This window comes from Patiria miniata, unplaced genomic scaffold (assembly GCF_015706575.1).
Source record: "Patiria miniata isolate m_02_andy unplaced genomic scaffold, ASM1570657v1 HiC_scaffold_8, whole genome shotgun sequence".
Classification (NCBI taxonomy): domain Eukaryota; kingdom Metazoa; phylum Echinodermata; class Asteroidea; order Valvatida; family Asterinidae; genus Patiria; species Patiria miniata.
Genome location: NW_024037075.1, coordinates 12347872 through 12375707, shown reverse-complemented (window position 1 = coordinate 12375707; position 27836 = coordinate 12347872). Strand labels below are relative to the sequence as shown.

Genomic DNA, 27836 nt, shown 5'->3' with positions numbered 1-27836 from the left:
GCACACAACATGTACCGTACATGTACATTGAATGGGCAGGGCTGGAAATATGTATGCCACAAAATGTCCACCGCGCAGAGGTAAACATCCAGGATTACCGGTAGTCAACTTTGCTCAGGAACAGTACGACATTAGGTTAGTTTTCTTTCAACCAGACCTTTAAATTAGGATAAATAAACAATCCAAAACATACAATTTTTAGGAATTTCCTTTCAACAGCCATAACTTGTCAATGGAATGCCCGATGGAAGTGCAACAAAAAGGAGCATTTTTATTCTCTTTCCTAATACCTACAAACCCTCATTTCAACCTCTGTTCAGTTCTGTCTCATTTTGCCAGAACCCCTCACAAATTATGTGATCCCAAAGAAATGCAAAGACATTGCAACAGTTGTGTCCGAAAGTTTCTTCACTTTGCTTGGCCTTCATGAAGTGCAGCAGTACTCGTACTCTGCTTCTTTGTATGCACACTTGTATTGTTTGTACTCATCATGTACTTGACTACGGATATTTTCTATAAACATCTTGATAGTTTACACAACAACAATGTAAAGAGCTAGTAGCCACAGGATAAACTTATTGGATGAAACTTAAAATCCTGGTCATCCAATGGGGTATTTCAAAATGTTCACGATGTTCCTTTTCCATCTGGGAACACAGAAATGCCTTCTGCAATTGGCAGACTTTCTTGATTGTCTCGTAGCCAAAGTATGTACTTCAAGTCCATGGATTTCTGACCGAAATTGATGTCTTCCAGTGAGTTGAAGATCATCTAAACTTCTTGAAGAGTGGATGCTGAGCTTGGCCTTTCCTTGACTTGCTCTGATACTCTACGTAGACCTGGTCATCAGCACCAGACATGGAGCTCATGCTGCCCACACGACGTACATACTGCAATGAATATAAGAAATCCAATAAATCACTAGGCACATCCACATTGAGTTACAAGAAACGGTTACGACCAGAGTTGCAGTTGTTCTCTGAAGGCTCAAGAAATTTAGACCAAGATTGTGATCTGAAGATCCAACACCGAAACAGACCTTATGGACTGAGACTAAAAATCGACCAAAACCTGTAGTTATAAGACTGATACCGACACCAAGACCTAGACGTAAAGGCCCAAGACTGCGAGCCAGAACTGAAGGTTCGAGACCTGGATCTCAAGACCCAGACTGAGACCTAAAGGTCCCAGACAGACAGAGACAAAGGCCAAAAAATGAGTGCAGAACTGAAGGTGCGAGAGCAGAGTTTCAAGACTTCTTGAGAAGTTAGACCTGGAGTACCAAGACTCAGACCGAGACGCATGCCTGAAGACCCAAGACTGAGGTCCAGAACTGAAGGACCAACACCCCAGTGCCAAGACTGAGAACTTAGACAAGGTGTTCCAAGCATTAGACTGAGACCCAGACTTTAAGACACAAGACTAATTACAAGATCCAAAACTGAAGGCCCGAGTTCCAGACCTGAGAAGTTAAACTTGGAGTACCAAGACTAAGACTGAAACCATAACTTAGACCTAAATTAATGAGACCCAGAACTGTAGGTCTGAGACTAGAGTTCCAAAACTGTGAATGAGACCCAGACCAAGACCTAAAGTCCTAAGAAGGAGTTCCAGAACTGAAGATCCTAGACCCAGAGTTCTAAGACAGAGACCAAGAGGTCCTTGACTGTGACCTGGACCTTGAGATCTGTGACGGAGACCTAGAACTTCAACAACATAATAACAGTGAGTGATTAACATATACTTTTTAGAAAATAATAATAATGTCTGAATGTGGTCATGAAAAGGTTTAAAGGAAATTGCGACTGTGCAGAACATAAATTCAGTTCAAATTTACAGTATCTAAGACAATTTTCTTTTACATGCCATTGGAAGTCCTGGTTATACAGTGCCAATATACAATATATCTACACAGGCTGAATCCTTCTGAAATATACATAATAGCCATGTAACAGTTGACCAGTGAAATCCTGATTGTACTTTGGTTTTGGACACAGCAATTCATGACCACGGGTCCGTTCTCTTACCTGTGAGGATGACTTGGTGTTGCTTTCACCGGGCAATTTCTCCTCCTCGGCATCCAAGTCTGATGCACACAACACTTGCTGCAGTAACTGCTGCTGTTCCTGCCTGGAGCTGTACTTCAAATTACTCTGTGGGAAAGACAAGATCAAATCAAGACATCGGAAAAGAACAGTTTTACACTGCCAATACAATAAAGACCTTGCACAACTATTGATTATTGATTTAGTTCTGACCACAAGCACTGACAGAGGGTGCTACTAATAAAACCAACATTTTGCTCCAAAAAATTGTTATCTACAACTTAGCAGTGACTGGGTGCATTATCATGAATAGAGAGGTAGCGGACGGGGCCCTGGAATAACAAAAAAAAACATGCAAAGAAAAGAACATGTGCAACTACAATGTTGTATGCAAGAAAAAAGTCTTATTGAGAATATTATGGTAACCAGGGGAAAAAGAAACTTTCCCTTCTGGTATCACGTTTTATTCAACACAATAGTGTGGGGTTTCTACTCTCCTGCCAAGGGAGTGATGTGATATGGGCGAGTAGGGTGATGGGGGCAAAGTTTTAATGACTTGAGTCAATGACTCGAGTTGGACTCGAGTCACAATTTTAGTGACTTGACTCAAGTCCCTATGGGTAAATGACTGGACTTGACACGAGTCACTGATTCGACTCGACTTGAGTCCTTCATCAGAAGACTCGACTCGACTTAAGTGAAGGCATATATTAGACTCAAGTCCCAAAAATATAAGCAAAACTTTGTGAAAAATATTTGCAATGACTTATGGTGCAAAATTCATGTTCACGTCACTTTGCGAATACAGTATGGCACAACAGTAGCTTGTTGTGTACAAACATACAACATGTCACAGACTCGCACTTTGTGGTTCTGGAATGCACAAAATACTATCCCGGAACCGGACTTTAAACACATTTTCCAATTCATGGTATCATTATTGGCTTTGGACGATTTCGTATTCAGCTCTTGGATTTGAACGCCGGCTAAATGTATGCCCTCCTTTTAAAAATTAAATAGATACATGCCCACTTTTAAATCATCAGAAACAGTTTTGTAATGTTGTCAGTGATCAGCGAAAACAATTCTAGATCTGAAGCCAAACCAGATATCCTATAGGATCGAAGTTTCACTTCTTGTTAACTGTTAGTGATATAAATGACTTTCTCTCTTGTCCTTACTTGGTATATAGTGCAATATTCGCGACTCAATTGACTCGAGCTTAATATTTGACTCGACTCAACTCGACTACACACTGTGACTCGACTTGACTCGACCTTCTTGACCAAATGACTCAACTCGACTCGAGTCACTTCTTTAAAATGGCTCGACTCGACTTGAGTCACAAACATCAGTGACTCGTTACAACTCTGGATGGAGGTTACTGGGGTGATAGGGGTTTTGTGTGGTCAGAGGGGGTGAGGGGGGGGGGGGGTTGACATCCATTTTCACCTCATCTATGCCAGCTAGTTTGGTGATGATTTTGAAGCTATAGCCTTGGTTGACCAGGAAGCGTTGTCTCTTCATGGAGTAGTACATCTCCTGCGTGTCCTGAGAGACTAGCGTGTAGAAGAAGGCATTATATTCCTCTGCTGCCCCGCCTGAAGGAACAAAAAAACTTGTGTAGATCAAAACTTGCAAGAGAAGAGCACAGGGGAAGCAGAATGCATCCCATACCCAATACCTGTCCACGTAGCGATGAGTATTGTTAACCCCTGGTTAAGGAATCAGCCATTATACTAGAATGGCAGAATGAGCTGTATACTTCTTAGGGAGCTACAATCGACTTCATGGAACAATTCTTAGCTTACGTATGTAACAAATTTACAAAACAAATTAGTTGAGCAGTGTGAAATAAACTCATGAATGACGTCATGAAACTTGGTGTAGCTGTGCACCATCTTGGATGTTTGGGAGCATTTCATGTCAATCACAAAAACAGTTGTAGAATCATCCCCGTCTAACATTTTGAAAACTGTTTTGTCAAGACTTTCTTCTGAATCAGGTGGCACTCAAAAACTCTGGAAAAAAATAAAACGGCATTTCATTTACCTCAAATACAATGCTATGAAATGGTATGTAACAACTTTCACAAGTTGAGCAATGAGAGGATCTGAAATGTTCCATTACCAGTTTTTTTTACGTAACTAACACCGCCGAAAATGACTGCAAAAGTTGTGCCAGACGTCTCTTGATATTTTTGCTTAGAGGGTTCCTCAATCTTCCAATATCCAACCATTTTCATTAAACCAGTAGCACATTCTTTGCATTAACCCTAACAGATCTCAACCTATCAAACCCCAACAGCATGTTTTGTTGGAATCTGTCAGGATGGGTACAGTACCCCTAAACTGACAGTCTTTTACATTGGGTTGGCACACCTCCAGAATCAAAGTCAGAAATATGTGCGTGCAGTTTCCCATATGGTGTTGGAATTTGCCAGGATGGGTATGGTTCCTAGTCAATCATGCTAGGGAGGTAGGGTTAACATATTGCACATCAAGCATCATACAAAGCAATGCTCGATTTTAAACAGATGTAGGGTACTTGAGAGATATGAGTTTCTTTCTTGGCGAGTATTGGGCGTACCTTTCTTGGCCCTGAGGATCCGCCCCAGTCTTTGTGCCTCTTGCCGCCGCGAGCCACCATGGGAGGAGATCTGGATCAGTACGTTGGCTTCAGGCAAGTCAAAGGAGTTGTCACCGACCTTGGGTCAAAAATAAAATGCATTTTCATACCTCATACATATTTATGAAGCAAACGCACTTTTTTGATTGGTCAACGCTCACAGACATCAGGGAAGTAACAGTACTAAACTTCTGGATGGGCGATGCGTATAAACTCCAAGCTGGTCAGTAGCACTAGGAAGTAGTACTGAAAGTTAAGTCCATGATACTAGTCAATGCAACATCCCACTTTTTTTGTACACAAAAAGTAACTGACGAAATTATTGTTAAAAATCTTACTTGTTTTAAAGATAATAATGGCAATAAACTGCCTCTGAAATTATTCTTTCTGGTATGCTGTCATTTTGAAGGAAACAATAAAAGAAGGCCATTTCCAAAGAAGCGTCAAGTGATGCTTTTTGGACATTTCCATTTGTAGTTGGTTTGAAATCGGCCAATCTGTGCATGGGTGCACGCAAGCTTGACACAACGCACACGTGGTTGCTATTATTTGTCGGTTCAGTGCGTGACATCACATAGCTACAATCGGCTGAATGAGAACCTGTCCTAAATGGTGCAATTCAAAACACGACTCTACAACTTCTGAATTGAAATCAAGATCCTAGAATATTGTTTTCTCGGAATATACAGCATTCACTGAGCTAAAACTTCATCAGGTTAGTTGTTAAGCACCCGTCTTTAGATTTTGAGTATTTTTGTTGCTTCAAACAAAAACAATACACAAATGACAAATGGTCTACCCTACAAGTGACCTCACTCGACAGTCATTATGATTACGGTGGCTCAGTCATGCAAAGAGCTCATTACTTGTTTCACTGACCTCACTTCTTTACAAGAACCAAAGCTGGACTATGGAAGTGCACCTTCAATGGTGACATGTTTGAATGCTTTTGCTGATGTGGATATGTGCACTTCATGCAACACTCTCACAAATATTGTCCACACTAGAGTTTCTCGTAAGTAGGCTTCATGGTACCATCCACTCTTCCTGCACAGATAATGCAGCAGCTAGTTTACTAAAGGGTTAGGTACATTACACATTTGTTTAAGTCATGAGCTGAGACCAACAGACCTTGGAGATGAAGATGGTGTTGACCAGGGGGTTGTGCTGGAAGTTCTGTAGGATCTGTAATCTCTCTCCCTGGCTGGTTGGCCCATAGATGTAGGGTCTGATGAATGGAAAATATCAAGGTGTCAATCAGGTAAGTTGGACTTTAATAGGCTGATTTGTCTTCTTTTGAGACTTTTTTGTGGAAATGGTAATGGAGTCTGTCATGTCTGTGTGTCAAGTTGTTAAATGAATAAAACCTTGTATATTTGTACCTGTAAATGACATCATTTAAAAGGTCCATAGGAGAATTTGCTTTTTGTAATTTTTTTTTAAAATTTTGTCTCAATTCCTCAGTTCCGGACAAGTTGCGGATGTTGTATCGGGTATAAGTTGCAGGATTCTGAACAACTTCCCCGCAATCTTCCTGCAATGAAATTAGGCCCCCCCCCCCCCAAAGTTCTGCTTCCGGTTATCTTACCTACCCTATTTTGACAGCCCCTACCATAATTTTTTTGGGGGGGGGGAAATTAGAAAAAGACCCCAAAAATCAACAATTACTACCTTTTACCCTTGACTACACGCACACACCTACATATGACCATACACAAAATACATTTCCCCCCCTCCCCAAAAAAAAAAATTCCCCACCTACCTACCCTATTATTAAAGTGCCATGTAATCGGAAGCAGAACTTTTTTCTGGCCTTATCAGTATTGGTGAGTCAAGCAGTTGTTTAAGAAAATTTCCCCGAAATATGTCCGGACAAATGCAGAGCTTCTTCCAGACAAAGTGAATGATTCTACCCGCAACTTGTCCGGAACTCGTCCCAGATATGAATTGAGACGGGCCCTAGCTGAATAGCAAATAGTGAACCGCAAAGCAAAGTTAACTGAAGCCATACAGAGGAGACCATGTCGGTGTTCTGAAAAGGACAGCTTGCCGTCTTAGATCTGTCCTCAAACGTTGTGATTCACTGTTGTCACATTGTGGTTTACCGTTTGTCCTTTGCGGTTCACATTTTGAGTGTTACAGAAGCTTGTCCTTTTTGAGCATTATTTTACATGTACGTGAACCAAAACCGAATCAAATCTTGATACAGCACATGCTGTACTGTACGCATAGACCCGGGGTGGACTGGCCAAAAAGCCACACAACTAAGTGTGCAGCATATGGGGTATGCGCTCAACAGTCAGTAGACAGAGATCAGTGGTTTGTAATCACTGTATCTACATTGTAGCATGCATTGCTGCACCCTGAAACAGCATTTTTTTATTGCAAAGTTGTAAAAGTCTTACTTATCCATGGCGATGGCGTAATGCTTGAGAGCAAAGACATTGTCGGAGAAAACGATGACCTTGTCATTCTGCTGCTCATGGAAACGAACCAGGAACTGGCAGGCACGGAATTTGTTGGGATTCATGACATACAAGAGCTGTAAAGGCGAATAAACCATTGGTACCGAGCTGAGCAAAATTGTAACTTGATGAAAATGAAGTAACATTGTCTTTCATGCATTTAAAAACACTTGTTGCCTCTGTCCAAAGCTGTCCATTACATAAACAGGCAAACTGTACAACAGGCATCATGTTGCATGCCGGCACATTACGGAGCTGAAATGAAGAATCTTACAAAAGGCTGAAGGGGCTGAAGAGACACTGAATGACACGGTGGCTCTGACCATTACAGAAACCTGAATGTTGGGGAGGGGGGTTGTAAAATTATTATTCCATGGTTTCAAAAATTAAAGTGGACATTTTGGTAGTATTTAGGCAGATTACCACAGATACTCATGTAAGTGTAGTATGTTTCATATGAGCTATGCTTTAAATCATCTAAATCAATATTTCTAAACGAACAAAAGACGACCAATGCAAACGTTTTTTTTTAATATACTTTTGTTATTATTTTCTACTTCCGAAGATACTTTCACATAAAGAATGTCATCAAGGTGATCTGGAAAAAAACCAACCCAGCATTAATATTGGCTTTTGCCATTTACTGACGTATTGTTATAAACACTGTATACTCATCATTGTCCCGAGTGACTGTGAGAAAAAATTCACACACTTCACGGGTGGGACTCGAACCCATGACCTCCTGCTTACTAGTGCAGACGTCTTACCACTTGACCACCGAGCTTGCCGGGGTCAGCTGGCTGGTTTGAATCTGATGTAGCTGCGGGTACCACAACCAAACTATTCATAAGATGGAATTTGGGTCTGGGTGATGTAAACTTTATATTGGGTTCTGCCCTTTAAATCTTGTGAAAACCAGCATTAAATTTGGTTTTATATCAAAGAGCTCTATAAAAATGACAGCATCTACTGATGTAGTATGAGTTTCACTTGTGCACAAATATTGACAGAGATTGAGTAAGTAATGCATGCATGCATTGTTTTTCTCCATTGCGAATATCAAGACCGACGCTCTTAAAGCAGCAGACAATGTTTATTTGTTTGCATTTAGAACCTTAATTAAAAGAATATTGAAACCCACCAGTTGTTTTCGTGTTCGGATGCCCAAGTACTCCCTGTAAAACTCCGGTGTCATAGGGCACCAGACCTCAGCACACTGTACCCGGGCAATGAAGTTCATTCGTTGTAGCTCCATCCAGTTGGCTTCATACAGCTTGGGTCCAATCAGGAAGTTGAGATCAGCGATCTTATCATCCTCTCTCACCAGCGTGGCGGTCAGACCCAGCTTGCAGTGGGCTTGGACTACCGTCAGGACTCGACGAAACTGCTTGGCTGGGATGGTGTGCACCTCTGATGACAGATGGTGGGTGGGGAGGGAGGGGGAGTAAGAATGGTTTAATTACTGCACCTTTGATCTCCATTTAATTGCACAGGTTTGAAAAGTTGCTGATGTTGCCAGCATCACGAGTTTGGGCATGATCCATGGCTAATGGCATATACGTTTATGGCTTCTGACTAGTGCCCCTTGAACAAAGATATTCACAAACTAGAAAATGCCAGCATAGGGCTGGACAATACAACTGGTAGAGTACAGGGCCAAATTCCATGGCTCTTCTTACTGTTAGCGAAAAATCCCTGCTTGCTGTAGCTGAAAATTCTGTGTTTATGGTAAGCGTGTTTCGCGGGTTAGCGAGGAATTTTGGCTTCTGCGCATATGTACATGTACATCCCGTAACTAAGGATTCTGTGCCTACATGGTTAGCACATAATTCATAATTGTTCTGCTAGCACAGTTAGCACAAAATGGTGATGTAAGCATGGAATTCTGTGGTTAGCAGAGCCATAAATTGGGCCCTGGTATGGTATTCTGGTGGTCGCAGGTTCAACCTCCGCTCCAGTCAATTTCTTTGTTCAATTTTGTTCAAATTGAGAGACTGCCAGCATAGTGATAGATAGCTCAGTTGGTAGACCCTCAGTTTCATACAGGATATGTTTCAAATCTCACAAAATTTTTTTTTTGGTGCTGAATACATACAGATCAGTGAAAAAGGTTTGATTTGTTTTTGTTGAGGGAATTCAGCGAACTCTTTACTCTGTAAAGAGATGCACAACTTCAGGAATTATCTTTACAATGTTTGCTGATTCTGTTTATCCATGTTTATGTGTTATCAACACCTTGAAAGACAAGATGAAAAACAACCATATTGGTTCACACTGTGGACAAATTGATACTTTGATATGTGCACAGGGTGTGTCCCTCCCACTGGGGCTTTCCAAACTGGTCACAAAGCACAACTTACTGTTAGTGAATGGAGTCCATTCGCCCTTTTACTTGAGTATAATATTAGTGCTGCAACTGATCCTCAAAGTTGGGTTCGGTTTCGTTGCGGTTCGATTTTTTTCCTCCGAACTTTGGATCGGTTCGACTTCGGAAGTGCATACATAATATACATGTTCAATGTATAGGGCTACAATGAAAAGCATATAGGCCGTTCCCCTGTTCGAACAAACACGTGTGTACCGTGCACGTATAAAAGAAATAGGCACCGCAATTTCCACATGCTATACAACACAAGTTGAAGAAAGAGTCTCATTTTTGATGTGTAAACAAAATACCGTTACAATTTGAGTTTATGACATTGAGAAATGAACATCGTCAATTGCGACATGTTACCGGTACCTATCGCGGCCCACAGGCTATCCCTGCCAGGTGCGTACGATGATTTCAAAGCGTATCGGCCCCAATATCCTATTGTATGCCTTGCTAGAACATCGCAAATAATGAAGATGAATGCGGAGACTTTTCAACACGTTATTAAAATTCAATCATTCGTACGCGTTAATTTTGCCCTTTCATTGCAAGCTTTAGCATTCCTAGCTAGCACTATCAACAAATACTTGCCAAACATTTGGGTTCGGTTCGGTTCGGGTTCGGTTCGGAAGGCCAAGTTCGGCTATTTTTAGTTCGGTTCGGCTGCAGCACTATACAATATATCTTACTTGTACCTGTACCCATGTTAATAAATAAAGCAAAAAAAGTAAAGCCTGTCACGAGCCAATGTGACCCATCAGTCCGGCGTTTATCTCCAGTTTCAGTAGCATGAAACGACTGAGAATATTTCTATTCCTCCCTGGATGGGATGCTAGTCCATCGCAGGTTACTCCCCAGCTAATGCTGATACCCATTTATACTCTTGGGTGGAGAGAGGCAAGTGGGGGTGCAGTGGGGGTGCATATGACGAGCAGCTGGATTTTAACCCCTGACCTTCTGATCATGAGTCACGAACCCTAACCACTACGCCACACTCCCTAATTAACAAAGTCCTTGACTATAAAACTGCTCTGCAGTACAAATGCCAAATTCTTGACCTGAAACTAAGAAAGTAATTTTGGAACTTACCATCAAGCAGCATGAGTCCCCACTCTTGTTGTCGTAACCACTTCATGACCTGTTCAGCTTCCCAGGACCTCTTGGTGGTATGTGCTACCATGGAATAGGTGCTTATGCTTATACTGCACCCTGATACAGTAAACAAACAAATGACAATGACAAAGAGAGTTAAGTGTTCAACAGAGTGTGATTCAAAGCTTGTGGGATGAAGGCTTGGATAAATTAAACAGTTGTTTTGACATTGCTATGTTTTTTTAGTAATGCTAAAGTTTTTCACTTTCATAAGATTTTCAAATGAACCACAAAGGGAAACTCCTTGGGTGAATTCACCTAGTCAGATTCCCTTTGTGGTTCATTTGCATATTTGTAATAAAAGCTGTATCCTCTCTGAAGTATGTGTATGTATCGTAACTTTGGGTGTGATCCCTGGCTACATGGCACATACAGGTTTATGGCTTCGGACTAGTGCCCCTTGAACAAAGATCTTGACAAATTGGGCAATTGCCAACATAGGGCTGGATAGCTCAGTTGGTAGAGCACCGGAACGGTTATCCGGAGGACGCAGGTTCAAACCCCGCTACAGTCAATATCTTTGTTCAACTTTTCAATAAACACATTTAAAAGAGACACAGAATGAAACAAGTAGTCCAAGTTCAGTTAAGGAATAAAGGTTGCAGACGATCAAAATGGAAACAAAGCATTGATGTGGTTAGAATAAAACAATACAACTTGAAAATTTCAATGGATCAACAATAGAATTGGGTGAAGAGCACAGACAGTACATGTACAGTAGAATCACAGACAGTACATGTACAGTAGAATCCCGATAAGTCAAACCTCAAGGGAACTGGCTCACATTTTGAGTTAAGTAGAGTTTTGAGTTATCCAACAAATTTTCTATTCAACAACAATTGACGGGAATAAGTTTTTACTTTGAGTTAGAAGGGTTTTTGAGTCAGCAGGTTTGAATTATCGAGATTTCACTGAATATCTAAACACTACAACCTTGTTGAGTTCAAAACACAATGTGTGAAAGATTTCAAATACTACCCATGGGTTTGTCTTTGGCATCGGAGGTGAATCTGCAAATCATGGAATCATCCACGGTAGACCACATCTTGAACTGTGACCTCCACTGTTCCACGGCAACCCCTGAGGTGCAGAGTACCAGGCAACGCTTACGTATTGTGCAGGCTGCCGTGACACCAACTAATGTCTTCCCAGCACCTGTTGCAGGAGAGTAATATAATCAATCAATCAATCAAATCTTAAATTTTTCCAACTTATACATGTACATATATAATTATTTAACGTTTGAATTATTGTGTATGGATGGATGGAGGTCTCCAAAAAGCATGAGCTTGTCGAGTGGAGACCCCACTGTATGGAATGAACCAAGAACAATTACAAGTACAACGACAGAAGTTAAATAATATCACTATATAATCTCTCATATAATGCACTAGAATGTATGACTGACTTCAAAAATCTAGGTCATTATGTGCCAAAAAAGCAACAGCATTTATTTGTGACCTTTCACAATAAAATGAGCATAAAGTTGGAAATTGTCATTTTGCAATACAGTGGGGCAAAACCAAAATTTGAAGGGGTGGTGAATGTTTTTTTCAGCTGAATCGTAATCTGTAAGTCCTGCGCTACCTTTCTTTAACTTATTAAATTTTCTCAAGAATCGGTTTTATCACTTAATGTATCTTACCACATGGAAGGACAATCACCCCTGACCGTGCTCTGCCGTTACCAAACATTTTACGTAAACTCTTCTCTTGGTAGGGACGCAAGACGGTGGTTGGTTTCAGGTCAATGCTGCAGGAAAAGAAAATGTCCAAAAAATATAGCCTTGTGGTTCACTTCGGGAAAAAGTGTCTAAATTGGAAAAAAACATTGAAACTTGGAAGGCCTTTTTCTCAGTATTTTACTTTTTCACATTTGTGAACATATTTTTCATAAATGCCAACATCAAACAGCCATAACTTGTCAACAGAATTGAAGTACAACAAGCAGTACCTATTGTAGGGATAATGAGGGATAATTGTAGTCTCTAATACCTTATATGCACAAACCCCCTTTTCCACCCCTGCCCAGTTCTGTCTCAATTTTCCAGAACGCCTCACATACAGGGAGAGTAAAAAAAAAGTGGAACACAAACCCCCCAAAAAGAAACTTAACTATTTTTGCTCTGTATGTCTCTAACCCCTTGCCAAATTATTCTTGAGACTTTCCCCAGTTTAAATAAGACATATTGATACTAAGACATATTGATACTACTAACTTGAGGTCTGGGTTGTGTGTGTCGTTTCTGAAGTCATACTCAGCTAACAGGGGAAACTCCAACTCGATGCATCTGTTGGAAAACGACCAACAAATTGTTAATCAATCTGATCAAATGAAATGCTGTCTGGTCGCAGAATGACTATGAAATCCAAGTGGGTTACTAAATACAGCACAAATGTAACAACCATAACTATTAACCGCATTAGTCCTAACCCTCCTCAAACCTCCAAAATCAACCAGGTGCTTTTGGAGGATTGAAGCTGTATGGCGGTTGAGTGCCTGTCAGTTTTGGAGGATGTACTGTGTCAAGGGGTTCAGCTGTACCTTGCATTATTGATGCTTAGACATAAATTTGCCTAGATTATACTGGATATAATCTGCACTGCTTCTGGATAGCATTGGCACTGTATTAACAGTAATTGTTAGAGGATTTTGAAGGATTGAGGCAGTGGTCACCCTTCCAAAAAAAAAAAACTGTGGTAACATAACAAGTCATCCACTTATCTTTTCAGCAAATCCTGTTAATGTACCCTTTATTAGGAGACATTTTTTTAGTCATAAGTTATACCTTAGGGAGACACCGGACATTAGGGAGACATTTCAATGTCTCCCTAATATATATATCATGTCTCTCTAACCAAGGCATGCAATTTCCACCACACCAGCAGGTTACAACAGTTTTAAACAATTTGCATTCTCAGTGCAATCAGCCAGATCTTTTGGTGTACACAGGTCTTGTATCTGGCGATCTGAGCAGCACAATAAGTGCTTCATTATTTGAAGTTCCCCACAATCACAGTTTGTAGTTTGGCCGTCCTGTAGGTATCCCAATTTGTCCATTAGGACCCTAATGCCACAACTCCTTTTAATTAGAGGCAAAATTTTACTTCACAAATGGGCTAGATCAATTGCTCGTGGTCCAAAACATAGATGTACCGAATTCGTGGGGTAGGATAAGGGAAAATAGGGGTTACAATTTTGTGCAAAACCCTATTGGAATGACTCCCTAAAGGTACCATTTCCCGTAATAATAATGACAATAATGATATTAAATTTTGAGTTAACCATACAAGCAAGCCCTCACCGTCTTTGTAGGTTTTCAATCTCTTCTTGTCGGACCTCAAACGACACCGTCTGTAGCTCCTCCCCTTCCTCATCTTCCCGGTCAATCTTCTGGTAGAAGTCGTAGATATCCGAGGGGATTTCCGTCTTCTCCTCACCGTTCTGCTCAGCGCCGTCTTGGCTGGCAGACGAGCCCGGGGTACCGGTGGAATTGGCGTTGGGCTGATTGAGCTGAGATAAACAATACATCATCACGGTCATTAAAGGCATTTAGGATCAATTGCTTTTCAGTCACTAATTTGTCTGTTGCCAATAATAACACGACTCAAAATCCAACGCAGAATGTTCAAAACCTGAACCTTTGAAGTTTCAACTCAGTGGATATTACACTTTTTTGTGAAAACAGTAAAAAAACTGCTCAATCTTTTGATCATAAAACATGATTTTGTCTATAGCACATTTCCAAAAATCAGTCAATCAAATGATCATTTGATCAAACTACATTTCCTGATTTCTTCTTAATGACAGCAAGCCTCACAGAATAATTTCATGGGATGTTTTGTACCAGTATGATCTTTAATCCAAGTAAGCTTTTTGATAAATAATTCAAAATTCATATCTTTACTTTCTTTAATTCTGAGCCATTAAGGACTCCTCGGCAAAATTTCGAATAGAAGGTCTGACATGGGACTGCATACTGGAATTTCATTAGTTAGAAGTGTTGCTGGTTGCAGCAGCAAATCAAAACCATTGATGTTGTGGATGTAATATATCAACTCACTGTCTCCAGTGTGCTTTAAGGCAAGCCAATGGCTTTCCATAATGCAAAGTTAGTCCCTGTTCCGCCCTAGAGCAATAATATTCTTCTAGTGAGTTGGACAAGTTTCTCCGAAGATTTAATGCCCGAGAGGTGTATACTGCAATGGGAACATTCAGCAACTGAATATGTATGAGGTGTAGTAAAACAAATATAACATGGTTTAGTTCGGGTGGATAGTCCATATTAGCTCCCCTCGGTATTGGAAGTTGACAAACTAGTTCCCTTTGTCAACTTCCAATACCTCGGAAACTAATATCGACTGTCCACCCTCAAACTATGTTACATTTGTATGATGATCTACTTTACCTTTACGAATCTCAAGCCACCAGCAGTGTTGTAGTACTCGTACTCGAGTAATACTCGAGTAATTTTTTTTTAGAGTACTCGTACTTGTACTCGAATGTCAAAGTACTCGTACTCGTAATGACGGTACTCATACTCGGGCAGCAAAGTACTCATACTGGACATGTCGAAATTGTACTCGATCATCACAGGACTTGTACTCGAATAGCAGTACTCAAAAAAGGGTATAGCTTGACTTAACACAGGACCTAGTTTATCGCTACTTTCAGTTTGACCGGACAAACAGATTTAACAGCTAGCCATGAGTGGGTCTGTATATCAGTCTGACTGGGCCTGGGCCAATTACGCACAATGAACCATTTGCCGTATGGCCGTATTCGGAAATGCAAGTACTTGTGCTCGGACTCGTAGTACAAGTACTCGTACTCGGTAACCTAAGTACTCTGCAGTACTCGGTACTCGGAAAAAAGTACTCAACTACAACACTGCCACATGTGATGGTGTCTTGTGTCCTACCTTCAAAGCAGACTGGCCAGACAGCTTAGACACTAGGAAACCTTCCTTAGTCTCCTGTCCATCCTCATCAACATCTTCACGTAGCCGACACTGCTGCACCACTGGATCCTTCAGCAGTCTCTGCAAAACATCCTGTCAAATTGGACAATTTTCCACATTATGTTAACCATGTCAACACCATTTAATAGACAGTCGACAGTTCAAGACCAATGAAATGGCCCAAAATCGCCTATGCCAGCTTATCACGGTTTGCATACTGTCACATTCTCTCTTAACCAGTTTGCACCGGATGATGTGTAAATGTATACCCGCAAAGGTTTTGCGGTATTTGGAACGGATGACGGATAAATACGCAGGGAGCGGGGCCGGAAATATCTGTCAGTAACCCCCTCGCAACGATAGAGGCCAGAAATATGAGTGTGCTGCCCGAAGGTGATGGCTTCAACCCACCTGGCAGGTTGAGTGAAAAGTAATCCCAAGCCTCGTTCCATTCATGTCAAAATGATCCCAGCGTGAACTGGTTAATAGAGAGTTTTGCGGCCCCTTCATCTGAGGGTTTGTAGCAAATAAAGGGCACCGGTCCTGAAGCGGTCTTTAAACCTGTATTTCTGGGGAATTTGGGGTGAAAATGGACCTGAAAGTTGCTCTCTTTTCAATGGAGTGGAGGGATTATTTTTCAAAATGGCGACAAAATTCAGTGCTATTTTTAGGGGTGATCATCTTTGGAGTGAAAAATCACCCAAAAGTCACTGGTTAAGCCCCCCCCCCCCCCCAAATTAAACAAAGTAAAAGAGGATTTGTTGTACGTCGTGACCACCTGTGAAGTTGGGAGTTTTATCTCTCGTTTTTTTGGTATTTATCATTTCTGTGTCCTTTTAGAGAGTATTGATGTAAAATAACCTGGAAGACTTAGAAGAACTTTTGTTACTTATGTCTACAAATTGTTGTCATGTCACACGATGTAGCCAGAAAAATCTCCAAAGTTGTACTCTTCAAGCTATTTAAAATGGACAGATAACAAAACTGCAGTTTGGACAATGCCACGCAGTAACCAAGGTTGACATACTTACTGGATGTGTGCTCTCCACAAAGTAGCGGTTATGCTTAAGGACTAACTTCAGCTTGCCATAGCTCAGAGTGCACAGCTGTAGAAAAGATTGAAATGTTTCCAGACTTCAACCGGTCATCAGGAGATACAGATAAACAAACTCAACAAACTCAACAACAAAACTCAACAAACAGGAACATAGCAAATGCATTTCCGAACCAGACAATGTTATGAATGGTGGTGCAGCTGATATCTGTTGACAACAGGATGAAATAATAGTAGGAAAGATGATAATGATGATAACGACAGTGAAAATATGTTAATAATGATTCTATTATTTTAACCCCAACCCCCTTGAATGATTTACTAGGAACCTTCCTCACTTTTGCAAATTCCAACACTATATGGTAAACTCAACACCCAAACTGTTGGACTCTGATTATGGTGGTATGCCTGACCCCATGTAAAGCATAATCAGTTTACTAGTGCAGTACTCACTCCAACAGATTCCAACAGTGTTGGAGTTGACTGGACGGGGATTAGGGTTAAGGATGAAGTAGGTGACATATCTTCATAGGAATGACAATGGAGATGATGATGTAAATAATGAGAGGTTCCAATGCTTTATAAATTTAATAGGTTTACTGGGATCCTCCTTTCTTTGTAAGATAAACTGGAAGGCAAGCCACGTATACAAAGTCCCAATTCAAAAATGTGGGTTATGTTTGAACACTTTGGGAAATTGTAAATGAATTTTTCATTCATCCCCTAAAACTTTTCATGGTGTAAATGTCAAGCACACACAATGTAGGCATACATGTACAAATCAAATGAGGGCGGTCTGGCCATGCTGCAGGGTGTTATTTATCTATTAATTGTGAAAGATCTAGGTCATTTACCTTGATGAATTCAATGATTCCATCAGGGATGGAGGTTTTGCTGAGTCTGCGTAGATACTCAATGATATCGCTGGTCTGTAGGCCTACTGACACGGCAGCATAGAGGGAGTAAGCTGTCAGCTTGTACTCATGGATGTGCTCTGGTCTGCAGACGGGCTCTGAGATAGCAATCAAGAAGTCATGGGCGCGCTTATAGACCGGCGAGAAGGACTCTAAGAATATATGACCATCTGGAGCCTGTTGACACAACACCATACAACTTTTAAGTTTTCAAAAAACAAAGAAGTTGATAAAATAAAATTAAATTGCTATTTTTCTAGCATCACGGGGTGGACTGTTTCCTGCCTCTAATCAGAATCCTTGGGAATTGGAACCAGTCTATTTGCAAGTGAAGCTTTCTTCAGAAGGTTGCAGATGCCCAAAATAGAACAATATATTTTTTTCCATTAAAATAAAATTAGTTAGGAGAAAAAAAGAAACAAAAATGGTTGAAGACCAGGGACAGTACATGTCCATGGCAAAGACCCATACACAACATGCACAACAATTGCGGTTGTAACATCAAAATATGTATGACTGCATAGTTAGGCAAAAAAAAAATTGTTCTGCTTCCGATTACATGACATTTGAAAATAAGGTAGGTAGGTAGAGAATTTCTTTGGGGGCAATTGTTTTTTGTGTACAATTATATGGAGGTGTCTGCGTGAATGTTATGGATAAAAGGTAGTTATTGATGGTTTTCGGGTTTTATTCCTCATTTTTCAAAAAAAAAAAGAAATAGGGTAGGGGCTGTCAAAATAGCGTAAGTAGGGTAACCGGAAGCAGAACTATTGTTTCTGTTTTAATATTGCGCCAGTGCATTAGTTCATTTTTGTCCATCACATTTTATGTTCAAATTCACCCACTAGAGTAGTCTTGGCTCAAAACTAGATCTGCATTTTATTCCCCTTATAGACCGCTTGCAGACGTGATCGATAATTGACGCGCTAAGGTGAACGACGCCATGTTATGGGACAAAATGTGCGTGAATTGATATACGCCTGTCCCACAACATGGCGTCACGCGCCTTCGCGCGTCGATTATCGAACGCGTCTGCAAGCGGTCTATACAAGCAAGGTCACTATCAACAAGAGAAATCAAATCCAGTTTTGGCAATATTGCCAACACTACCTAGGACATTCCAAGCATACCTCACCATGCTCACGCACACTGTATTGAAGCTAATGCATGCCTGTGAGGTATGCTCAGAATTTCCTAGGTATACAGCGCTGCCAACATTGCAAAGACTGGATTTGATTTATCTTGTTGATAGAGACCTCCACCGCCGTGACAACTTAACCATGTGCTGCAAAATATGGGAATAAAAATTCAAATCCAGTCTTGGACCAAGTCTACCACTGCAGTAGCGTTCTGCTGTCTGTTGTCAGGTACAATAAACATCCCTGGGGAGGGAATCGAACCTAACACTCGATGTTTCTAAGCACTGTGCCACAAGCACACTTACCAGCCACAGCGGCCGGGATTTGTGGTCTAATTTCAGCTGCAGGAGTTGGCGGTAATCCTTAGCACCAAATTCATCTTCCTCAGTCACTTGTTCCTCTACATGTCTGGACGCACTCTCTGGTAGTTCTACAGTCCCTGTGTTTAGAATCAGATGGTTGTGAGTGAAGGGATAACAATGTAATGAAGTTCAACAAGTTATAAACATGTGATTTAAAACTGGTCAGGGGCCCGACAGCAGATAATGGCCTGAGGTAAAGGTGTGAGGGCGGCCAGGCTGGTTTTATACATCACGTTCATATAGTTCTGCTTACCACAGAATCCAACAGAATTCCACGCTTACGCTCACCATTCTGTGCTTACCGACCTAGCTAGTAAAAAAAATCCTGTTTGAAGTCTGTATAAAAAAATGTACATGTACATGTATGCGCATACTAAGCCCAACTTCCTTGCTAACCCATTTTATATGCTAACTGTGAGCAAGGAATTTTCTGTTACAGTAAGCGGGGATTTCTTGCTAATATTGGGCCCTGTATGAAACATACAAAGTAGGTACATGTATGGTGGTACTGAAAAAATCAATCATACAAAATGAAATATGGAACTTCCAAAGATAAATGAACATCAACAATGTACATGATATACATGTATGATGAGTGACCCATCACTTTACACTACTCACCGTCCACCCCCAATGAATCTTCATCCTGGTCTATATTTGCCACCTTGGTTCGTTTACTGTTTTTACCTTTTGAGCCATCTGCAGAGAGATCCACATAAAGCGTTTGTAAGACACCGTGCCGGGAAGGGGTTACTTAGCGGGGGGACCAGGCTGGGGCGGATGGGGCTGTTTTTTTGTCATTATACATCATACATCATTTGTGGGATACACCGGGCCGGTCAACGTGACCGGACTGTGTGAAGCTTAGGCCAAAAAAATATATATATATTCGGTCTCAGGTCAGACCAAAGTTCCGGAATTGATGCAGCGACGCGGCTTTTTTTTTTTTTTTTTCTTCAAGCTTGGATTGTACAGACAGAAGGTGGGGTACTATTTTGCTTTTTTTGGTGTCCTCATGTACATGTACATTGGTGTCCTCCATAATTTACCTTGGTGCTTTCGATCATTTTCCTTGGTGCAATTTCCCTTTCCTTGGTGCTCTTTGGTACAACAAATTGGAGCTACCGCGGAACATTTTGGGGGAAAAAAAGATCGACGTGCATGATTAAAATCGACGCGCGTGCTGACCAGAGACCGACTTATTTTTTTTTGGCCTTAGCGTGGTCAAGTTGTGGTCGAGTTGTGTGGCCGCCCTGCAGGTGCAGCGTACATGGTGCACCACACCACTGTGCATAACCACGTTGACGTCGTGGCCATGCACAGTGCTCGGTCCTGGGTCCACCGCAACGCCCACCATGCATGCCGTGCCACCACACACTTGGCCCCGCATGGTCATACGGCTAGATTGTAAAGCTTTGACGCGTCTACGAGTAATTAGCCTACATTATAAATTACCATTTGTGCAGCTCCTGTGGCTGAGTGGATATAGGGCGTGTACCTCATGAGTGAGAGATCCCTGGTTCAACTCCCGGATAGCAACTTTTTTCTTTCCTTTTTTTTTTCATCCAAAAGAGGAAAGAATATTCTTCTTTTTTACCTTCAAAAAATGAAGGTTTTTCAAACCAAATGTGCCAGATTTCTCTAATCTTTTTCATTTTCCTTCATCTTCATTATTCTGTCAAAAAAAAACATTCTGCTGATTTTCTGTACAATATCATTTTTTTTTGTATATGCAAATATTCAGTCAAATGTAGCCGAAATTCGGCTAGAACAGTGACTCCATCTTAGTAACCGCGGATCACAATAGACACCTAGACCAGATAGTCCTGTGGCTTATAGCTAATTTTGGGCAAGATCGTGACACGCCGGATTAAAGCACCAAATTTGGTACACTTACTGTTTAGGTCCCTAGAAGATATTCTAGAGGGGGGGGGGCCCTAGGTCAAGGTCAGGCCAAGGTCAAAGGTCACAAGGTGTACCATTCTGCATATAGTTGACGTAAATTTCCCCAAAAGTCTGAAATTTAAAGTTCTGAATAGCATAAAAGGATGTCAGGCAACTATGAGACCAACCATATCAGAACAAAATCTATTAAAAAAACCTTTGCCCAACAAAATAGTCGAGACCACGCCATTTCCAAAAATGATGACTCAGCACTTTTTAGAAAGTTTGATTTCTGTTATATTAATGTTATAGAAACTAAAAGCTTTGTTATCTTTTCATTATTTCGTTGGAATGTGAATAATCACAGGCATAAATAATGTTCTTTTATTCTTTTATTAATTAGTTATGGTTTATTAATTATCTTAATTAAGCAACAGTTTGCTTCAAAATAATGATAGTTTTAAAGTTCCCATTATGCATGCATATATGTGTGTGTACAAATGTATGTATTCCCATCACACTTTACTCATAAGGCATGAAGGTGTACAATCAGTTTCCAGTATTCTAATCTTGGTCCAGTGTAATGGCTTGGTCATATTACATGTAGTTACCCGTGTTTGATAATCAATATCAGTGTGGAAGGTATACATTGTGTCGAGAAAGGACAGTACTGCATACTACGCTCTTTAAACTGTTTGTTCTTTTCATAAGAGTTTATTTTTTGATTTACATTAGGCCTATATTCATTCATAATTTTGTGTCCTGCCCTTAAAACTGAAGAGAATGCACTGTACGATTACAATCTTTCCACATCAATAGCTTTGTATCATCATAAATCTCAGCAACTTACGGATTAGTTGGCTATTCTCTAGCCTTTGGCTCCAGTCCAAAAAGTTGATGAGTTTGTGTACCTCTTGACTAAATTTTCAACCTAGCTCTACGTGTATTTTATCGTTTTCATCATTTTATCGTTTTCATCATTTTCATCATATATATTTGGCGTAATAAGGTATGCACATTTATAGGCATTTAGGTTTAACAACTCGCAATTTTTAAGTTTGGTCCGAAGTTCACTTGAGCTTTCATGGAATGAAAAGCGTTCTTGTAAATCTGTTGCTTTGTGAATTGTGAATCAATCACACACAAGGTATAGGACAGAATTTCAGCGTAGGCAAAATCAATCAATGAGCACATCAGGGTGCTAATAATTATGCAAATGAAAAACAACTTTGACATATGTCATTACAAGTATTCGCCTTCTCCATATACATGTACGTACACTGTATAAATGTAGGTTTACGTATAGGCTTACCGTGCCACCGTGAAACAATGACACCCAAAGAATAAAAATGTGAACTGGAACGACCAATATATTTTTAGAAGAAAAAAAACATCATAGAAAGCCAGAAACTGACAATTCACTTTCATGCCTTGTGAGTTAAAAGTGATATACGTATATACAATACATACTTATATACAGACATCAGCTATAGAATCATGATTGAAATTAAAGTAACAACTAACATTGTAATTATAATAATTAATAAACCACGAATAATTAATAAATAAATCAAAGGAAGAGCGTTGATCATGCTTGCTAGTAGTATCCATGTGCTTAAGTAGTGATGCGAAAAAAAGAACAAAGCTCCCTTTTCTATAACTTTAACATATTAATAAAGCAAACTTTCTAAAAAGTGCTGAGTCATCATTTTCGGAAATAAAATAAACTCCCCTATTTTGTTGGGCAAAGGTTTTTTGATGGAACTTTTTTGTAAAATGTGAGGTCTTAAATAAAAACTCTTATAAATGTCAGACATCCTTTTATACTATTCAGAATTTAAAATGTCAGAAGTTTTGTCGAAATTTACTACAACTACGTACCGTATTATACACCTTTGTGACCTTTGACCTTGGCCTGACCTTGACCCAGGCCGTCAAAATCGGGTACCCCCCCCCCCCCCCCCCCGACTAGAATGATTTCTTGGGACCTATATAAGTGTACCAAATTTGGCGCTTTAATCCGGCGGGTCACGATTTTTTCTTTCGCAGTGGCTATTGTTACGGCAGCCGTAACGCATTTCCCATTTTCTATCGTTACGGTAGACTGCAACCTGGCAACTTTTATAAAAAAACATGACAAGAAAATATAAAATTAGAAGGAAAAAAGTGAATTTGAACTTTATGAAATTTGGACTTTATTTCCCTTTAAAAAAAAATCCTCCAAAGCCTCAGGTTAGAAAAGGAAAAAAATTCGAGTGCAAAACTGAGATTCGAACCCGCAACCTCGCGGTGCAAGATCCTACCCTCTATCGGCTGAGCTGGCGCACTGCTCGATAAAACGTGTGGAAACAAATAATTATATACCTGCGTGCGTATCAAAAAAATATCGTAGAGGGCGCTAAACAACGAGTGCCGTAACGATAGCCACTTCGTTTTTCTTTACCACTGTCTAAACTGTCATGACTGTACCCAGGCTCAAGTGTCCCCCTCTCATCCCAAATTTGTAGTCAGTTGTAACCGGTACCCCGTTAGTGTGGAAATTCCCACATGAACTTTCTTCTCACCTCCATTTTTTCGTTCCCTTTTCCCCATCATTCATGTCATTTGTTGGCTACGTCTTGCGATTACACGCACCATACCGCAACCGCATTGCACAATCGTTTGGTTCGCGATGGTTCGGCGATACCGAGTGTACCACACTGCTAGCTGTCCATCTCTTGAGGGCGCAATTTGATGAACCGGAGATGTGATGAATGCAATCAAGAAGTCAAAGTCAGTACCCCACAATTTCTTCTCTTTTAATTCAATTCACACGTTTACTGGTGCACCCAGGATTTGCTGTTGCCTAGGCCCGGCCCTAGCTGGGGAAAGCTCAGCTGTTAATGTTATTAAAGTGTAAGCGTCTAAACTCTATCGGGAATTCGCTATGCTTGCTGGATAATGCAAAACAAGAAATATGCACCATACCTATGGGGCAGCTTAGACATGTTAGACCAGTGAACGTCATGAACGTGGCTTGTATTTGTATAAAACTACAACGCCACGTTCACGGGTCTATGGGGCTGTGAACCAGTCAAACCTTTTTTTTATTTAATTTATATTATTTAAGTTAAGTATTTCCAAAATATTTTGATCATCAGTTCACCTATCATGTTATGGGAAATTTAGTTTGTAAATATGGTATTGGTAAATAAATTCAATTGAACTTAACAAACATGACAAATGAAACTTTAGCAGATAATCTTGGAATTTATTGAATTTCAAGGTATAGGCGTACAATGAGGCCCAGACGAATGATTGTGAATGATCATTGTTGGATGCATGACTAGCCATGAGCTTGAATATCCCCATAAATGTGGCGAATTTATTGGAATACTTATAAGGTAGTCCAGTATTAAATTGGCCACAAAATTATGGGGCTATAAATCTTGATTCCAACTGGCCATGAACGGCAGGGACATAGTCCACTAGTCATGAAACTGGTTAAGGGCTAGTTGAGATTCCCCAAAACTGCCTTCATTCACTGAAGCTTTTTAAAGAAAGCTTATAATTTTATATGAAAAGATGATCATAGGTTTATGCACCAATTGCATGTTTTTGTTGTTTTAATTTGTCATCCATACAAGATGCATTGCATTCATTACAATTGGCAATTTTCTGATGAGCATTAGAGCTAGGGTTTCCTTAGTTAGTTGTTGCCAAACGTAATGAGTTTATTTACAGTACAACACTTTTTTCACCGGCATTATTGATATTCTGCATGTGGGTTCACTTATCAAGTTTTAAATGTATCAAAAAATGCACTTTTTTTCACAAAATTGCATCTCTCTGATTCCTCCTTTTATTCCATGAAACAGCTGTTGGGCAGTTTTGAGACATTATGTTGTGTGATGGACTAGTGCTTGCGCAGTGGACTTATGCATGCATGAATGTAGTGTAAGCAATTGATTTTGCAAATCCACTGTACCTACATTTGTAACAAATACATCATAAATTGTAGGCCTATGACGTATAGGGTTTCATAAACATTTTTAGGCCAAACAAAAAATAGTCGGTCTCTGGTCAGCGCGTGCATCGATTTTAATCATGCGCGTCAACCTTTTTTTCTTCTTAAAATTGTCCGCGGTAGCTACAACAGCGCCCTCTATTGCTGCACCTCCTCAAATTTTTGTACCAAGGAATGGGGAAATTGCACCAAGGCAAATCATGGAGGGCACAAAGGCAAATTATGGAGGACACCAATGTATATGAGGACGTCCACAAGAAAAGCAAAAAATAGTACCCACCTTGTCTGTGCAGTCCAAGCTTGAATTAAAAAAAAGCCAAAAAAACCCCCAAAAATGCATTGTCGCATCAATTCTGGAACCTTGGTCTGACCAGAGACCGACTATTTTTTTGGGGGGCCCAACAACTATTTTTATTTTTAATTTTGCAGATGCAGTGATTTCTGTGCCAAGTATCTTGAAGATCCAAACTCATTGAAAGACTGCCAACGTATGCATTCTACATATATGCCCGTGTACATTTACATTGTACCTATGGACATGTACATGTCGATCCGACAAAGAAGTGCTTAGGAATGTTGGGTATCTTATGGTGAACGGTTTGAACGTTTCTGAACATCAGCTCTCACTGGTTGGATGTATAGTACATGTGCATATGTCAGCCGCAATGTTTCATTTTGACAATGAACCCGTTGAAATTCTCCGAGCAGAACAATTAAGCAGTGAAGTCTTTAACCAGAGATACAGAAATAAACATCCGATAATTCTCAGTCAAGTCATCTCTGATTGGCTACCTAAAACTAAATGGACAACCAGTTACCTTCAGAAAGCATTGAAGCATCAATTTCAAGACGGCCTCCCGGTTTTTGTTTCACATGACAATCGGCAATTCATTAATCACCCAGACGTGACAAAAACAATCACTTGCACCGCAGAAGAATTTTTAAGTCGTGTATTTAATGGTCAAGATGTTTGCAACGTCCAAATCCCAACCACTGCCTCTGATGAAGATGGCCAAACTGAAAAGCAGCGGTATTATCTCAGAACCTTCTCAATGCCCGAGATCTTGTTCCGAGACATTAATGTTCCAAATCAAATCAAGGCTCTCTTGGATGTTGTATGCTACATCAAAGATGAGGATTGTTTCAATCACAGAGAGCTGTTCAGCCAGGATATAAGTAGTAAAGGTAACGGGCATTGTCCGGTACATGACTTGGAGTCTGCAAGTGATAAAGAGATTGGTTCCCCATGGGAGGAAATGTTGTCACCACCTTGCAATTGTGCTACAAGTTGTAATGATGATTCTTCTCTGGCACCACTTGTGAAACAAAACCAATCACCGATCAAATCCACTAGTTTTCAAGTCCAGGACACAAACCAGCCCTCTAAATCAGAAAGCTCTGAACAGAGAGATGCCGTGGAGGAGATTCAGAAATCTGGTCATCGCCACAGCAACAAGTCAGTTGCATTGGAATGCCAGGAAATATATACGCGCATATTTAACCAGTCCACAATGCAGCTATGGATTGGAACGCGGGGTAACATCACTCCACTTCACTATGATCGCAACCACGGTTTGTTGGCACAAATTCTCGGGAGAAAAGAACTCATTCTCTTCTCACATGAAGACACGCACAATGTATACCCTCATGTTAGTTACCCTGAGCGTGCTCACACTAGCCGTGTAGATCTTCACAGACTTGCAGACGACAAAAGGTTTCCAAAGTTAAGGAATGCTCAGCCTTACCATTGCATCTTACAACCCGGTGAACTGCTATATATGCCTCCATTTTGGTGGCATGATGTCACCTCTCTTGATGACTGTATTTCAGTTACTCTGCCGTGGGACATCAGCAGTAATGAAGACGTTCCTGTTTGTATGTTTATGTAGAGCTGTGTGTGCAACAGCAGGTGGATTGTTACTGACTCCCATGCATGTCCAAAGGGACGTGGGAGGCTAGGATACGCCACACGCGCGCGTGTATTGATTCACACGCATACAGCGTTTATGTATGTACCACTATTTTGTTCCAAGTGTCCTTAAACACTCAAAGACATCTTCACCTGAGCGTCAGGCATCATTGGCAATATGTGTTTAAGAGTCCCCTGCTGTGGTCTCCATTTGTAACCATTGAGGGAATCTGTTTGGCTCTGTGCATGATATGATGGATGTATTGTTAGTATTGAAATATTACAAAATATCTTTGTAAAAGTCGTTTTAATGGCAATATCTGTATAAAATGTCATACATGTACATGTAGTTCCAAGAACAAAAGTTTAAAGGTATAGGCTAAAGTTGTACCAGTTTTTCAAGATTTATATTTGATATTAAACAAATTGATATACATTGTAAACTAGCAGGAGCCAATGGCAAAGCAACTGGGAAAAATCTGATATAAAAAAAGGAAACAAGAGATCGAGGAAATATAATGTGAGAACAAAACTTGAGCCAAAAAAGAAAAGAAAACAGAATATAGATCATATACATGTAAGTTTTATTAATATGTTGTGTATACTTTCATGTAGTTTCCTCCAACTGCTCTCAGTATTACAAAACCTCATTATGGATGAGCTTCAAATTCATTCAGTTAATATTTCTGCAAGCTTAGCATACTACAGGGGTGGTAAAAAACACACTGCAACCCATACTTCCACTAATCAGAGACCTACACTATTGATATATTTGGATAGGACATGTTGTTAGAAAGAAAATGATACCAAGTTCTCCCGATTTGGTCCAGTCGTTTTAATTCCAGCGTCATTTTTGTGAACCGAAGTCAGGGGCACTAATAAGCCATTTGCGTGTTAAATTTGAATAAAATCTGGAACGCTGACTTAATACGATGCTTTGCACGTTT

General features: G+C 40.4%; 2 protein-coding genes across 3 annotated transcripts; one reads left to right on the top strand and one right to left on the bottom strand.

The window, feature by feature from the left end:
• Positions 1–180: 180 nt before the first annotated feature.
• Positions 181–23667, bottom strand: LOC119719460 (general transcription and DNA repair factor IIH helicase subunit XPB-like). Its single transcript, XM_038188932.1, has 18 exons — positions 23539–23667; positions 19712–19789; positions 19034–19167; positions 17530–17766; positions 16653–16727; positions 15583–15714; positions 13966–14174; positions 12880–12951; positions 12307–12413; positions 11640–11816; positions 10599–10718; positions 8280–8548; positions 7079–7215; positions 5805–5901; positions 4635–4752; positions 3498–3646; positions 2028–2153; positions 181–890 (listed from the first exon to the last, which is right to left on the bottom strand). The coding sequence occupies exons 1-18, from the start codon at positions 23567–23569 to the stop codon at positions 768–770; spliced, it is 2391 nt and encodes a 796-aa protein (XP_038044860.1). The 5' UTR covers positions 23570–23667; the 3' UTR covers positions 181–767.
• LOC119719461 lies at positions 23665–27690 on the top strand. 2 transcript variants are annotated; one of them, XM_038188934.1, is made up of 2 exons: positions 23665–23746; positions 25410–27690. In XM_038188934.1, exon 2 carries the CDS (start codon positions 25568–25570, stop codon positions 26867–26869), a length of 1302 nt encoding a protein of 433 aa, XP_038044862.1. In that variant the 5' UTR covers positions 23665–23746; positions 25410–25567; the 3' UTR covers positions 26870–27690. The 2 variants fall into 2 exon arrangements, with proteins under 2 accessions (XP_038044862.1, XP_038044861.1); XM_038188933.1 differs by lacking the exon at positions 23665–23746 and adding an exon at positions 23784–23869.
• The last annotated feature ends 146 nt before the right edge of the window (positions 27691–27836 follow it).

Coding starts and splice junctions, on each gene's coding strand:
- LOC119719460 (XM_038188932.1), bottom strand. CDS start 23,569: ATGATGGGGAAAAGGGAACGAAAAAATGGAG. Junction 19,790..23,538: donor AAGGGAACGAAAAAATGGAG/GTGAGAAGAAAG, acceptor ATCTCTCTGCAG/ATGGCTCAAAAGGTAAAAAC. Junction 4,753..5,804: donor ACACCATCTTCATCTCCAAG/GTCTGTTGGTCT, acceptor TTTTGACCCAAG/GTCGGTGACAACTCCTTTGA.
- LOC119719461 (XM_038188934.1), top strand. CDS start 25,568: ATGGTGAACGGTTTGAACGTTTCTGAACATCAGCTCTCACTGGTTGGA.